The 16,372-nt window shown below is 40.7% G+C and overlaps 1 protein-coding gene across 1 annotated transcript in view; it reads right to left on the bottom strand.

Annotated features, from left to right (window-relative positions):
* The window catches only part of AHRR (aryl hydrocarbon receptor repressor), a 66,038-nt gene that overhangs the window by 10,533 nt on the left and 39,133 nt on the right, over nt 1–16,372 (bottom strand). The window contains exons 3-4 of the mRNA XM_086469456.1: nt 15,969–16,069; nt 177–266 (exon numbers count right to left, since the gene is read on the bottom strand). Of these exons, the coding sequence (XP_086325582.1) occupies nt 177–266; nt 15,969–16,069 (191 nt within the window). The remainder of the gene's footprint in view (nt 1–176; nt 267–15,968; nt 16,070–16,372) is intronic.

Here is a 16,372-nt window from a genome sequence, read left to right as displayed (position 1 = left end):
GAAAATTAGCCTGAAATGGCATAGTAAAATAACATCATTTCAGTAATAGTGTATGTCTAATCAGTAGTAGAAGGATAAGGTAAAACAAACAGAGTGCTGTATTTTAGAAAGCCAGTTAGCAGGAGCGACCACAAGAAAGTCATTACAATGACAGTGATATTTGTTAACATATTTACCTGATGAAACCCTAGATAGTCCACGATCGTCGATGACGCGTAAAATATCATTCCATCTGCACTCACCACCAATGCAAAACCGTTCAGTGACTAAAGAAAGGAAAATGAAATAATTAAAAAGATAATCAGAAAGCAAAGAGTGAAGCGGCTATAAAAAGTAATGATTTAAAGATATTCTAGGTATGAAAAAAATCACTCTGCAAAAAAGTTGGACACCAAATTTTTGCAGAAAGGGCATTTTTTCCTAACAGGAAAAAATTAATAACAATCTGGAACATGCTTTTTCCATTTAAAAAAAAAGTTAGGATAGCTAATTACAGTGTAACTACCATATTACATTCCTAGTTTATTATCGACTTCAAATTTTATTTTGTCATTAATTCATATAATTAAAATTTGACAGCAAGTGTCAGCTACCTTTTTTTTTGTGTTCAGTTTAGAACATCACATTCCATAATAATTGCTTTGGATTTATAGGCATTGATACATACAGGTAATATAATAATCTCCAACAAGAAAATGAAATACATGTGCTCTTGTAGCTATGACTTTAAAACTTGGTGTGGATTTTAAAGTCTGGCCATTTCCTTAAGCTTTTATAAAAATACATACGTAGCATAATTGCACAAATGCAATGAATATAAGGAGTAAGCAATAAATACTTCACTGATATAGACCAATGTTTAGTCTAGAAAAATGCTAAATTAATTCTCACAGGCTCAGCGGTGCAAGCAAAGCAACCAGAGAAATCCAAAAATAAAAGGATTAAATGAAATAAACAACGTAAACATTAAGATCCATCATGCTGCATGCAGACTGACTAATTTTGCTTCTCTTCCCTTGATAAAGATTCAGTAACATATCTCCGCTCCAGCAGGTTGCATTCCGAGGTAGTATAGATGAGCCTTTCATGCGATGGTTTTGAGGTCTTTTGAGATTAAGGTTCAAATAGCTGCTGAGGAAATACTGCTGTGTTCTTATTATCCTTGCTTCACCTTTCTCTCAATTTACTGTTGTAGCAATGTGCCTATGAATCCTGAGTTAATCCTGAAGCACAGCGAGGGCAGATTTTGAATTGCTCAGTAACCAGATACACTGTCATATTTTTGTGAGCTTGGTTCTCTTTTCAGTTCCTAAATAAGGACCAGATTTCCAAGACTGCTTGAAGCCTGTTCCCACTGTGACAATGGTGGCAGAATTTCAAAGTTCAGTGCACAACAGGCCGACCTCCTCAGAAGATCTGACCCCGATCTTAAATGAGGAGCACCTTTGGAAACACGGCCCAGTGGGACCAGACATGGCACGGGGCTCTGCGCCTTGAAGACCCTGTGAAACGGTGACTGGAGAAATGTAGTGGAGAGACTGCAATGGCTCATCGACGTTTGGAAAGAGCTGTAGCAGCAACTGATTCAATCAAGTCAGTGCTAACCATGAGTCATTGCTAAGAACAGTTGAGGGTAAATCACATTCGGCTCCAAGTCAGCTCCATAGGTACAGATCCTTTCCAGAGCAAGTGTTATTTCTACCTAGTTGAGTTTGTGTTGAACACCAGTAATCCCTGTTGACTCTTCGAGCACAAGGAGTTGCTGGACTGGTGCTATTTTCTGCTCTAAATAATGCCCAAATTCATCCCAGCACCTCACCAACCAGAAGACAATGTGTCACGATTTCTACAGCTCCACATCTGTGCCTTCCACTGCGCTGAGAGAAGCCTCCATAGATGGTATCTGTCATATCCATTTCCAATGTCAAGCCGAGACAAGAAAGCATTTTTGGTGTCTCGTCTCTGTGGACTCATCTTCACAGCAATGAAACCATCAGCGTTGTGATGTTAGGAATTTTATTACATTTTGAACATCTGGCAGGCCTTTTAATTTGGACAGACTAAAAATTTCCACAAAGATAACTGTAGGACATTTAAGGGAGCTCCTTCATGTCTGTGGCTGTTACCATGCCCGTTCCAAAAGACCTCCAGTCCTGCCTGTGCAGCTGGGGCAGACATAAATTAAGAACATTAAAGAAATGTTCTTAATTAAAGAAATGTTCTCAACCTATGCAAATTAATGCACCAAACCCTATCTGGGAAGGCTTAAAAACATGACCACAAGATCTGAGGATGATCACACAGCGTCATGCTGAACATCCTTAAAATGGGCCTTCCATTGTCCTGCAGGCAAGCTGGAGTTTTTCAGCCCCTGTAGGAAACAGCCGGGGAGCACCTGCCTTTGCCAAGGATTGCTTTTATGAATCAATAAATAAATATCCCTATTTGAAAATTAATCTTCTTCATCCAACATATTGGTACACACTCTTTGGGCCTAGACACATACCCTAAGAGATCAGTCTTTCCTTTCAAAATGTAAAACTTGCTCCCCGACGGTGGAAGACGGGCAGGTTTTTCTTTGCCAGAGTTGGGCTGGGCCAGGTGCAGCAGTTCGTAAAAACAAGGAAGGAAAATGGGACCATGTGTATTTCTAAGGGTTCAGATCAGTGGACGGGCAACTGCATCTGTGGGGTTGGCGGAGGTATTAAGGAAGGGTGGGAGGGAGCAAGAGGAAAGGAGAAGTGGAGGAAAAAGTTCAAGGAGCCATGTGTTCAAGTTAAGCCAGAAACAAGTATGGATTTGAGGGAAATATGTAAATGAAGATAATTACCAACTTCCCCCACTTTGTTTTTGGTTTGGTCTCAAAATGCTGATGGCCTCTCCTGAGTTAAGATCTCTCAACTAAGTATCGCCCAGTTTTCAGGAGCCCAAGCACAGCCATGAGATGCTCTGCCCTGCAGGCAGGAAAAGAAAAACCCGCTTTGGTGCAACAACAACTTTTATGGAGCCACATGAGGCTATTGAGGATTAACACAAATTCCATGTGTCTTAAACCTCATTTTAGCTGGGAAACCTGCTGCTTCAGCCACACTACAAAGAGACAAGCTGGACATGGAGTAAAACTTTGTAACCTATGACTGCAAACTTCTCTGTTTTCTCCATATTACCCTAAAATGCAGTTCAGTACGAAATCTGACATCTGTAGCACAGAGCACTCTGCACAGAGTCAGAGCTGGGCTGAGATTTATACTCTTCTTATCTCCTTACACAGCTGGGGAGAAGGGGGAGGGTGTTTGCTAGCACAGGTCTGGTACCCCAGGAGCGGGTAATAGTGATTGCAAATTAGTAGGAAAAGACCTCTTCTGACCTCTCAGATAAATCTGTCATGTATCATATACAACTCCATACTCAAGCTCTTTACAGTAACACTGCATAGAGATTTTCCATTATTCTGGCCAGAATCCTAGTGATTTGTTAGACTGAATAGAAGAGAGAGACAGCTTCAGCCCATGAGAACAAACGAAAACTATTCCCAGCTTTTTTGTTCTAAGTTACCAGGTCTCACATTAAACGGGACAACAAAGTATATGGCTCCACTTATGATTTTAAACATTCTCAGTTACTGAAATAAAATTCTCAGCGTTCTCTCGTTCCCAGCGAACGGGAGGCTGCACTGGTGTGCCGTGTCAGAACCACAGCAGCCATCTGCCCGGGTAATCGATAACCTGCGGGGGGGGAAAGGGAAAGAGGACGCGGACCAGCCTCGTACCCGTGCGGTTCATGCTCCCCAGTCTGCCCAAAATACAGAGGGGACAGCACAGAGAAGCAGAGGCAGCTCTCCTCATTTCACTTTATTCCTTTCAGTAGAAATAATGGAAAGCCTAAAATAGAGCTCTTGGAGGCAATAACCAAACTCCAGGGCTCAGTGTCGATGGTATTTGCTTTGTGTACAACGGATGTGTTTTAATCAATAAAGTCTACTTGCATCCTACTACAGTTTTTAGCCATTTTGCATACACTTACACACGCACGGAAGGACACACCCACACACAGAAACACACGCACACAAAGATATTAGCCTGGACACCAAATCTTTTGCCACGAAAACCAACTAACTTTAAATCTGCAAAAAATACATGGTTGTAAACTGTCATTTGGTAAACCATATGGATTCAATGACAGATGGAATTTCTAATCCAGGATAATAGCTGAAACATGTGAGACAGACTTAAGTATGTATTGTGAACGTTTGTTTGTATTTGGCTTTTTAAAAACACTTACATGAGCTTTCTACATTGTACTTAAAAAATGAAATCATGGGGCTTTTTTTTCCCAAACGGAAAAAAAAAAATAAAAAGAGCTTGGCACCAGACAGGGGCCTGTGTTCCTTTGAAAAAACATGTACATCCAATTATGTACTCACGAAAAGCTGCACCTGCTACTGAAACAAAAAACAATTAATCTGTCAGTTCAAAGAAAGTACGACATTATTCTGGTGCCCACAGTAGCTGTGAGATGAAAGTTATCAGTTCCTTCCATTAAGAAGTTTTCGAAACATTATTAGTCAAGAGGTTCTCTTTGGGAATGAAGGCAAATATTTTGAGGAAGATAGGACTTCCTTTGGCAAGATCCTTTATATATCCTGATATTTTTTTCTGGTCCCATAGCAGAAAATCAGCCAGCAAATACTTCAAAGATATTTCGGTCAAGGTCATGGCATAGTAAAAATAAGTAGGGGGGGAGAGAACAAGTTCCAATCCACATTTCTCTTATTACTCTTCCTTGAAATAAAGGAAAATTCACTAACATTAGGTCTCCAGAGACCATGTTACTATGGTTACTAAAGTACAACAGTCAAGGCCTGCAGCCATGCCTTGCTTTGAACAGATTTTCAAGTCACGCAACTTGGGTACTAAATTTCCAGGGTCAGTTGGCTCGCAGTTTATCTGGAACAGCTTCATTTAATAGTGGATCTCTGGGTTTTTGCATCCGATGTGGGATGGGGCCATTTTCTGGTGATCTAAATAAGTAGCTATTTAAAAACTCTGGAAATGATATACTCATTCTTGTCTTATGAATATTAGGAGCGAAATGCAGACAGTTAATGTGTCTTCTGTCTTTAACTGTATTGTTTAGTGAATCAGTATTTCTTTCCACTGGTGTTTTTAGGACTCATAATTGCCCTTCTCAAAAATCCCTCTGGAATCCTTGAGGTTCTCTTTATAAACAGAAAAAAAATGAAACTCTTACAGAACCCTGAAATAAAACCCCGCATAAAAGACTATTCAGAAAACGCGTATCTGGTGACATCAGAATATGGCCTTTGCTCAAGCACAGTATCTCTTAGCCCTCCGGACTGTTATGTATTGCTCTGGTATCTACAAAGCAACTTCAAAAGGAATATTTCTGTGAGTAAGCACTATTTCGTGCAAAGGGGGAGTGGCAGAATTGTTTTTAGCATTCAGTTTCGATCAAAGGCTTGTGTGTCCTCCTTAGTTTTCAGGCAAAAGAAACAAAGCAGAAGATGAATTTCCATCATTTGAGCCAGGGGAGGAAGTCAATCCTACAGGATGAAGCCTACAGCCGTGGGTTTCTATGGGAAGCCTTTCGGTGGGAAAGTGCTCGATCCCACTGATTGGTTTTCATAGACAGCAGAAATGTTTCTTTTCAAATACAAAGAAATAGGTACAGATGATCATTATGCCCTTTTCAGTCTTCTTGTCTTCCCAGATAAGATGAAGTTCACGTTCCTGCCTGTCTCCTTGAGCCTGGATGTCACTTCAGGCTCCTTAAAGACCGTGTGAAAGTTCAGCACCTAGTGCTGCACCACCCAGAGCAGGGCCTGGCAAAATTTTCGAAGGTCACTCACAATGCTAGAAGAATTTGAGCTCTGGCCCTTCCCATCTACTGTCAGAGGGGATTGCTGTGCCATCCAAAAGGCACGGACGATTGTGAACCTTTCAGCTGGTGAAAATTCTCATTACTCCGTTTTTCAGTATCCCATCACCTCCACCGAGGAATTAGGGCAGCTTTGGAGACACTTGTTTACATATGTGTATTCTGTCTAACAAGGGAGCTGCAGCACTGTGGCTTGTCAAGAGGCAGCAGACAAAACTGGCCTCCTGGAAATCAGTTAGGAAAATGTAAGTCATTGGGCTCTGGTAACTGTGAGCTATAAACTTTCCAGAAAACATAGTAGTTCCCTGGAGGGTGAGATTGTAATGTGTGCACACATGTAAACACATTTCAAACCATGGTGATGTTGGGTTTTATATGTTTGATATGTCATAAGTATTGGACACAACCAGGAACAACTTTGCCTTTAAAGTTGTTTTGATTGCATGTTGCAAAACTGTAAATGTAGTTTTTCTTCCCTTATACTTCCCTTCCAAGCTAAGCTGTTGTGACAAAGCTTGCTTAGTCTGTGTCAAGTCCTTGGGGTAGGGCCTCTCCTCTTGACTATATGCATGAACTGCTGGCCTCGGAAGAACCCAGCGCCTCAAAACCAACCCCTCTGCCCAAGATGGTGCTGAGAAACAAGAGCTGAAGCATCACCTGACAGCAGAAAGGTGGTGCATGCAAGGAGGAGATACGTCCCAACCGAATCCCGTTCTTCTCACAAGTATTGAGTGCTGGAAATGAGAACACAGACTGGGCTTCCAGAGCAGAGCAGTACTAATGACCAAATAGCTTAAAGACCGGTTAGGGAAGGTTTTGTTGCTGCAAAAGCAAGTTCCAAACACCTCAGTACAAATTTGTTGTATGGCACGTTTGTTTATAATAAATTATTAACAACCAACAACGCTTTCTGTTGATGGCAAGGTTTGGTGTCTACCTGTAAAAAACCCATGATCCTTTTCTCTGCATTATCAATTAGGATTTCATATGGGAAATGAGTATATGAATACTACCTGAGATCAAGGGACATTGTACGAGTACTGGAGACTGTTTATAGTAACCTAAAGGAGAGTAACATTCAAATCACTAATTCTAAAATTGTCAGGAAAAAGCATGTTTTATTTTATTTATTACTACATAGATGTATGTATCATGATTACTGGATATGCTAGTGAGTGTTTGGATGAGTAACGTGTTATTTACCTTAGCAATTATCATGAAAGGACACTAAAGTGTGACATAATCTTCTATACCTTTTCCTTTAGCCTCCTCATTAATCATGATGTTGAAGTTGAAATTGTGCTCTACCAGTAATGGAACCCTACTGCCAACGTTCTTTCACAAATACTGGACTACACTTGGAAATAGAAACAATCTTTATATTGATTTATGCAGTTTCTCATTTCACTTCCTCAAAAGCAGATGTTGTGTTCGCAGATGGAAGCAAAGCTGGGGCAATGTCATATCTTCAGTGCAAGTTCAGCCCTTCATTCTTTCTGAGTTCTGCAGCTGCTCTGAGCTTTTCAGTCTTCTCTTCAACAATTTCAATATAGAAAATGCAAGCCTGATTAATTCCATTTGAGAAGACTCAAAATGAAGCATTAATTGCTCACTACTCTGCACGTGTGATAACAAATTTAGTTAGGTAGCCTTTGCAATAACAAATGTAGTAAGATTACCCATTCTCTTCCACAGAAATAACTTACTGAAAAGCGTCTCAAGTAATATTTATCCAACATGTTGGACAATTAGACATATGTAAGTACCAAATGTCTGGATTTTTTTTTTTTTTCCAGTGTTATTTACATGTAAGTGCATCAAGTCCTGAAGAGAAGAAGCCACCATAATATTCCATCCACAGCTGACTTTTATTTGTACTTGCAAACTGTTAAGGAGCGTGAATGGCAGACATCTCTTTCTGTAAGGAATCAAAACCGAAAAGAGACAATGGTGCAGCCTATATACTGTAAACAGAATGGGATGTCCTAATTTCAGAGCACTATTTTTCTGTGTAGTTAGCACTATGTATCACTTTTTCTGACACAGAACTATTCCAGGGGGTGGGGAGAAGAGCAGAACAATCTGTATTTCACATTCTGTTCAATAATAAACGCTAAACCAGCCTTTTTAAACACCACGTGAGGTCAGTGGAGTTGTGAGGGAGTGTGGCGTTCCTGAATTTGGCTTTGGGAACTGTCTTACTGCGCTAGTCATCATCTCACGCATGTTTCGTATGCGGTAAGTGTCCCGCACAAACACCCTGTCCCACACTGGCAGCAGGGGTGAATTCTGCTCGTACTGTGTTACGCTGACCCAGAGAGGCGGGCAATACTTTCTCTACTCTAGTTATCAAGTGGATGACTGGATCGTCTGGAAAGAGGTATGGATGGAAAGTTAAGAGACAACTCCTCTAACAATCAGCAGCGACTGCAAATCTTCAGGTGAATTACAGACTAGATGAACCCTTCCCCAAGGCCCTTCTGCAAGCCCCTGCTTTAGTTTCAGCAAACATTTCTTATCGCTAAAACAAAAGCCCTGTTTCAGTTACTGGAGAATTCTGGGGGCATTGCAGTACTGGGAGGAGGGGGGGAAGGTGTAGAACATGTTGGGGAAAATGCCTGCTGTTGGCCACCGTCAGCTTTTGCAGCTAGGGATTCCTGGAAGAACTGCAATTACAATGGGGTACAAAAACTACGTAACTTTTCTTTTTTTTCTACTCATAAAATGTCAGGGGCGGTTAAAATCAGAATGATGGTGATTTCTCTTGAAGTTCTTGGAACAGGAACAGAACGATTTGAAGGGTGCCTGTCTGTGCTCCTGTCTCCAAATCAATACTAAATCCTTGCTAATAGGAAACAGCACATTTAATGCTCAGCGTCATGCTTTCTAACAGCAGTTTTCTTTTCAGTTTAAACCTGTCAAATAGCACATTCAAGTTTCATTAACCCAGGTAGGCAAAAAGTAAAATTTCAGTGTACTCAATATTTACGTTATATATAACATGTAAGATTTCCTCTGAAACCTTCACAATGACAAAACAAAATCACTGCAAATCCGCAAAAATTCTTAAGACAACACACAGTCTTGCCTGGACCTGCTTTCTCGCTCATCACTTCACCTTACTGAGAAGACAGCGAGTTGAGAATGAGGAATATACTGGAAGCCAGTGTCACCCGTAAATACAGAGGAGGCTACTAATTTATAATTTCACTTCAACCAGTTGAAAACCAGTTAAACAACGTAAGACTTCAATTATCTATGATAATAGACAGGCATTATTTAAAGTGTATTTCTACTTCTTTTGTGTGTTTTTTCTTTACAATATATGCCTTTGCCACCTTTAAAGAGAGGACACTTCCTCAAAAGCAAATGCTCACGCCGAAGTCGGTGTGGAAGGAACGTGACGGCCTTTGTTACTTGAATGCAAGAAGTCCAGTTCTAGTAGCAGACTAAATCCTGGTGCATCTATACGACGCAGTGCTCACATACAGATATTGAACGTAATGATTGGCAAGAACAGTTGCCAAGGATTAGCTCTGAAGTCAGTAAGAGGAAAAAAAACCTAACCGAGCTGAAACGAGAGAATATGTTTTGTTGGGGAGGAAGTCACGTGGCCGCTGGACGGTCTCCAGAGGCACCGAAATAGCCTGAGCAGAAACAGAGGAAGCGGCTGTGAAAAGTGAGCTCGGGTGGAGCTGGCTGTGATGAACAGTCTGGAGACAGCACCAGCGCCCTGCAATTCGGATCCACATCTGGTCTGCGCCCGAAGCTGATTCTTTACCTTAACCCTGCTCGTGGGCAGCTTCTCTGCTCACTGGTACGCCGAAAATTTCTCAGCTAGGCCTCCTCACGTGACAGCAGGTTTGCCTCTGCCCTGACAAATGGAAGCCAACTTTTCTGATGCCAGTGCAAACCAGGGAGGCTGCTGACTGGCTTTCCTCGCTGCGCTGGCTGCCCGCTCCCCCTGCTCCACCACATGAAACATAACCTGCTTGTCCTGGTTTTCCGATCTGCTCACAGCTTGCTCCCCCCTCAAGTATAATCTGTCATTTCGTGTTGGAGAAGCCAAGTACCACAACTCTCTGTTACCCTTACCCATATGCAAGCTTTGAAAACAAGCACTTGGCGTTCCCCATTTTGCCAAAAGGCTCCACGCAAGCCTCTGCAGGGATACCTGACTTTGCTCCTTCAAATCGCTCCTTAAAACTCTTGCAAAATTCCTGGCAAAGGTCAAGCTGCTCATACACTATGAGTAGGCAACCGTGATTACAGTTTTGTATTTCCCCACACTCTGTTGCCCATTGAAATGCATCTTTCATCACTTGTCTCCTGTTTAAGCCGCAAATCTGAAGGGAGAGGATCAGATCTTTTTGTGTTACTCTGCCCCCCTGTCAAGCTGTTGGGTGTCACCGCCTGTATTTCAGAAACCTCAGCGCTGTGGCAGCATCATCATCATTATGGTCATAACTAGCACTAAGGTCTGGAGGAGAGAGCAAATAGTATTTAGAGGTCACAGGCTTTTCTGTCCAGATTTTTTCTGAGAAGAAAAAAAAAAGAAGAAAGGAATAAGCAAGAACATTAGTTATTTGTTTAAAGGGCAAGAGAAAGGATATTTTTTGCACAAAGTTGTGGCCATGCCAAATTTCAAGTCTGGATTTTAGAAATATGCCCATTCGCAAAGGAAAAAAAAAGGGACTGGGGCCTCTGAAATGTTCTTTTGTGTTTTGCCTGCGCCTGGCAAGAAGAAAGCGAATGTACACATGTGATAAAATGGCAAGTTACTCCTGACCCCATTTATGGCTTTTTTTTCATGGATAAATTCTCTGTAAGTCATCCCAAGTGGCTAATGTCAGGTTAAATCATGTCATCTGAATTACTGGGAGAAGGTTCATGTTTGAAAACAAAGGGAAGCAAAAGGGTTGTTTGGGTAACTTTTAGAAGTTATATTAACTGGCAAAGAAAATGTACTGAGACCATGAGCTTTTTGTGAGAACTTCCTATTTTGATGGCTCCATTTTAAGCCAGTAGATTAAAAGGTGAAGCACTGTATCATCATCTAACAGGATTTACTTTAGAAAGACTGTGCTAAGAGAGTCACCATTGGAAGTTGAAAAGGAATTCAAGACCAGAATAAATCAAAAAGTCTCTCTCTACCAGTTTTTGGTTTCTGAAGTCTGTGCCTTGGTCATAGCCCTGTCTAACAGCCATGCACTTTTGTCTGACTCCCAATTTTCCTTTTCAAGTTTAAATTAAAAAATAACAGGAAGAGTAAAATCTCTTGCTCTCAGACTGAAATTCAAACTGGAGTACCTTTTCCAAAAGCACAGTTTTATCAAGTACTGATTACATAAATCAGTTTGGAAGGAGGAAGTGGAATTACACTAACAAGTTTAAAAAAATCACAGGAAACCAAGTGGGAAAAGGGTTTCCTATGTTATTTCCTTATGCAGAGTGAAGAACAGCACCAATAGGATGTTTTCTAATGTATCATTTTCCAACTCCCTTGGAATGAAACTTGAACTCTAGTTCAAGCTGTTCGTGAAGGCCACCTGGAAATACCTTTCAGTGCCAAAATGTGCACATTCATCTCTCTGTTCAAAGTCACTCCAGAAAGCTTATTATTTGCAGCCATTTTTAAGGTAACGACATAATGTTAAATAATATACTTCAAGCTTGCATTGTATCAAATCCCAAATCCTTTACTCAGATAAAACCCCTGACTTTCATTGGTTTTGATTAAGCAGACTTGGGCTCTCTTTGGTATTAAAGATAATGAAAAAAGCCTCACTGACTTCAGTGGAACTACCAAGCAAGACCCAAAATTTCCTATTCACAGTAGTGCCCAAAGCTGTGATACGGAATTTAGAAATAATAGATAAAGGACTTGTCTGTGTGATAAAGTGCCTACACCTGATTATGCCATCACTTTGCACCAAAAATCAATTCCCAGCACAAATGCTGCTGGTTCGGTAGCTAGATAGCTGAATTGCCTCACTAGTCATATTGCTTACAACTCAAATCCGCAAAATCCATCTGCTCAATGGCAGAACAAAAGCATGCCTACAAAACATGGAAGCTCAGTTTGAAAGATCCAACTTTAGATGATTAAGTAGTTAATGTAATGAAGCTACAATTATCGATACCAGTGGAGAATTATAAGGGCTGCACCACCAAAACCAGCTTTCACCGCTTTTCTCCACTTCTGAAAACAGACACGATTTTGAAGAAGTGATTTCTTTTTTTTTTTTTTTAAAGAAAAGACCATATATCTGTGATTTTAATGTATTTTTTAAGATGCCAGGCATCTGACAGTCTTTGTCTAAACATTTAAGTAAGTAAGTTGTAAGCCTGTGCAGGTCCCTCTGCAGAGCCTTCCTACCCTCCAGCAGATCAACACTCCTGCCCAGCTTGGTGTTGTCTGCAAATTTCCTGAGGATGCACTCAATCCCCTTGTCCAGATCATTGATAAAGATCTAAAACTGAATGTCACTGAGTAAGAAATACCAGGATAGGATGATGACTGGCATCTTCAGTGCAGCCATAAAGAAAAACATGAGACAAAACCACAGAAATGTGATTCTTGTGCCCTGAAGCCTTAAGAGTAGAGGAGTCATGTAGTAATCTGTCTGTGAACTGGGCAAAAGAGTAGCTTGGAACATCCTGGAAACAACATGGACCTTTCCTGAAAGAGTGTGAGCTGCTGGTGGGCACGGAAATGACAAAACAGGCCAGGTCTGACCTTTATCAGTATTCATCAGCGAGATGGGGCATGATAGAAACAGGCAGTCATATGCCATTAGCATCTGTTTGGGAGCTGCCTGGATCATGGGGATTTTTAAAAAATTTTTGTGACATTTTGGATATTAAACACTATTTTCACACCTGAAAAGAATTATGTCCAGTACATCTGGAGACAGAGATACCACAAATCCTATGCTGCAGCTTACAACAGTGGAATAGAAGACCGACAGGCGAAACGAAGAAGGAAATAAAGCCCGTCAAGACATTTCCTCCTACAGCAAGGGTTGAGACAGAAATCTGAACATCAACAGTCCTTCCATAATGAGCAGAAAAAATGCAGGAGCAACTGTGAGGTGGTCAATAAAGTCCAAGTGACAATTTTAGCAAAGTGCTGCTTAGTATATGGGTGATGATTACACAAGAAGCAGTGTCAGCAGTGATGATGAGGCCAGCACCTGAGTGCAAGTTGTTGAGAAAACAAGTCCAGACAGGGCCTCCCTCTTGACAAGGGACATTTAATTCTTCCAACAGGATAGTATAACACGTGAAAACTACACATGCATTTCGGATGAGGAATTACCTGAACAACAGTAGACTCTGAGTCTGGACTTGAGACGGCGAGTGCAGCATAGCTGGGTGGAAGCGGTGGCTAACAGCCACGAGAAGATTATTGCAATCAAGGCTATTGCCTAGATACCCACCAGTGATTCATTCCTTTTTTTTCCCAATCACCATTTTATTGTGTTTCTCCACCCCATCACCCCATAAATTCTATTCTATTGACTGCCAATACAATTTATTTTCCCACTTTCCTGGTTACGGGTTTGGCCCAGTGTTCCTGAAGTATTCAGTAACAGGCTTCAGAAACCGACTGTGGCCCTTTCCTGCCAGAAGACATGTGGCACAAGGGCTGCAATACCACCTGTCTTGGAAAATATTTTGAAAGTGCAAAGTTAAAAATCATTACTGCAGGCAAATGCTTGGAGTCTGAAGTCTCCAAGGAGAGCAAAGATTGCAAGAATGGGGTATACTCAAAAAGACCATTAATAAAATTGTTCTTTGGTTCTTAGAGCTTTGTCTGTCATCCCTCCAAAGGGGAACAAAGATGGCAATAAAAGACTTTCTTATTCAGAAGAAGTGATCTTAAAACTTAAAATTATTTATTTAGATACCTGCTGTGCTCCACTGAAAAGTCTTTGATAAACTGGTATCATTGTTTATTCTGTTATTGCTGATGAAAGCTATTTGATTATAGCTGTAAAAAATCTCTATAAAATCTTAAATAAAAAACACATGTTGTGGCAGAGGCCTTTAGAAATAAAAAACATTTTAAACATACTTTGAAGACAGCCTAATTCCATTGTTTTCTTTCAAGCTGAAAGGGGAAGTACTGTATTGTTCCAGGATTTGAGAGTCACAGATACATTATTTACCAGTAATTAGGGTTCTTGTTATTCCATATTTCTGTCTATACATAGAGCACAGTGATCATTCCCACTAGGAAAAAAAAAAAACGCAACTATCCCTGGTTTTCCATTAACATTGCACTCTGGGACAGAATTATTCACACATATTTTGGCAATTCAGATTATTCTGGTTTGTATTATATAAAGCATCTAGGAGGGGTTGCACAGTGCAAGGTGGTGTCACGAGAAGGCAAGTGGCTTTTGACAGCTGAAAAATATCTTCTGAGAGCCAGATTCACAAGGCAATGTACAAAGCACAGCAACCACCAGCAAGACTGCTTGCTTCTCCTTGGAAAGAACCACAAATGCGACTATTTCGTTAAAACCCCACAGTCCCTAATAACTGACATGGTGAATTTGGTCTAAAATCAAAAAAGCTCACTTTTCTTCACATGCCATGGCCACTGAGGGAGCACCCGAGCCAAACTCAGCCTCCAGGGAACATTCCCAGCAAGGCCTAAGGAAAATTCACCCTCTTACTCTAGGTCAGACATGCCCATAAGTGAAACATGGTGAATATATTCATATTAACGTGCACTTAATCATCCAGTTAATGATCCACGTTAAGTATGATCCAGAATAAAATATCTCCCACATATTCAAAAGGAATGTGACTCCTAGATACCCTGTAGTAAGCAGACCATTAGCATGTTCGTCTCTTGTAACCCACCTGGTATTACCTATCAGTGTTCTCTCCATGCGCTCACAGCAGGAGGGCTACTGTTTGAAGAGCCTTAATGATTATAACTTGTGGGCATGTAATATACACCCAACAAAACACAGACTAAAGATAGCAGAGCCTCATTAAAAGTTATATACTCATCATATATATCATTTATTGTACACGCCGTACTACCGTTATTTGAGAATGGAAATGATTGCAAATAATACCTGACAGCCGAACATCTCATCTTGGCACTAGCACTAACTAATCAGATGCCTCTGTGTTACTTGCTTCGAAATACAAAATTAAAACCTTCTAAAGCATTAAGAGGAAGAAAAGCAGGGTGCCAGTTTCCATTCCGTAGACTTGAACGACTTACGATATCGGATCCCATGATAAAATGTCCTTTTTCTTTAATAGTAAACGACATTTATTTGCCGGAGGCTACTATTTAATTTACATTTAGATGTACCTCAGAGCTGTCATTAAAATACAATTTTTATACCATTAATTTTATCCTATTCAAACCAGCTATACACACGTAGTCCTAATCACATAGGAATTTCCAAGGACTTCAGTGTATAAAAGGCACTATTACATCATGTGTTTGAAATGCAGATGTATCTGGGATGGACCGCTGTGCTCTAGCTGGTTCAGTAGTTCACAGCAGTATTAATTCTTCCTCCAGATTAATGGATCCAATTCTCAGAAACAGTATGGCCCCTTTATGCTGCTCTGCCAATATAAAGTTATCCTAAAGGGGATAAAAACACATAGAAGGAATAACTTCTGCACACATGGCTTCCCTCAGAGTGCAGAGTTGAGGAAGTAGGATAAATTAAAATATCCCAGGCGAATCAGATCAGCAACCAGGCAAGCTCCTGTTGGCACCCTCAAACTATGGGCCAAGTAAAATAAACCTCTGCTATCACTCCAAGTGAAAAAGGACTGTGAGCTGGCCCGCTGGAGTTCGCTGGTGATTTTGAGGATGTCAGGGTGCAAGGTACCACTGCCCCAACGGAGACTGACCAGGACTATCACGGCTGCTAGTTTTGCTCTTGCAAGAAGCACTCACAAGTGTGATTCTTGAACGACTCACACCAAGATCGACCGTTTGTTCAAAGTTCCACAAAGCATTAACCTGAATGTGTCATCAAACGGAATAAACTGGAGCCAGAAAAGAGCGTTTTTTCACTCACTTCTAGTAGAAGTCCACCTTCTTGTACAGCAGTCTTGTTAGATATATTGTCTTCTTTTATCATTTGGCCAACTTGCTTCTTAAAGTGCTTTTCTTGAATGGCTGTTGGAAAGAGTTATTATCAATTTAGAAATCGTAACGATCAGGGCTGCTAGACTAAAATTCTTATTTAGGTTCTTAACATGCATTGATTAGATGGGGAGTGACTGTCCTTGTGGTCTGGATCTCGGTTACTGACAACTTTCTTTTGCTGTGAGGGAGATAGATACATATTTGGCAGTCCAGATGTTTTTTATATGAAATATCTATCACATTTTTTATTGAACATATTTTTTCCATTACTGTTCTCTACATAAAGCAACAACCAAAACCCACAGGAAAGAAACAAAAGAAAGTTAGCAAGTT

This window comes from Leptosomus discolor, chromosome 8 (genome assembly GCF_034619465.1).
Source record: "Leptosomus discolor isolate bLepDis1 chromosome 8, bLepDis1.hap2, whole genome shotgun sequence".
Lineage (NCBI taxonomy): Eukaryota > Metazoa > Chordata > Aves > Leptosomiformes > Leptosomidae > Leptosomus > Leptosomus discolor.
This window is presented reverse-complemented; position numbering and strand designations above follow the sequence as displayed.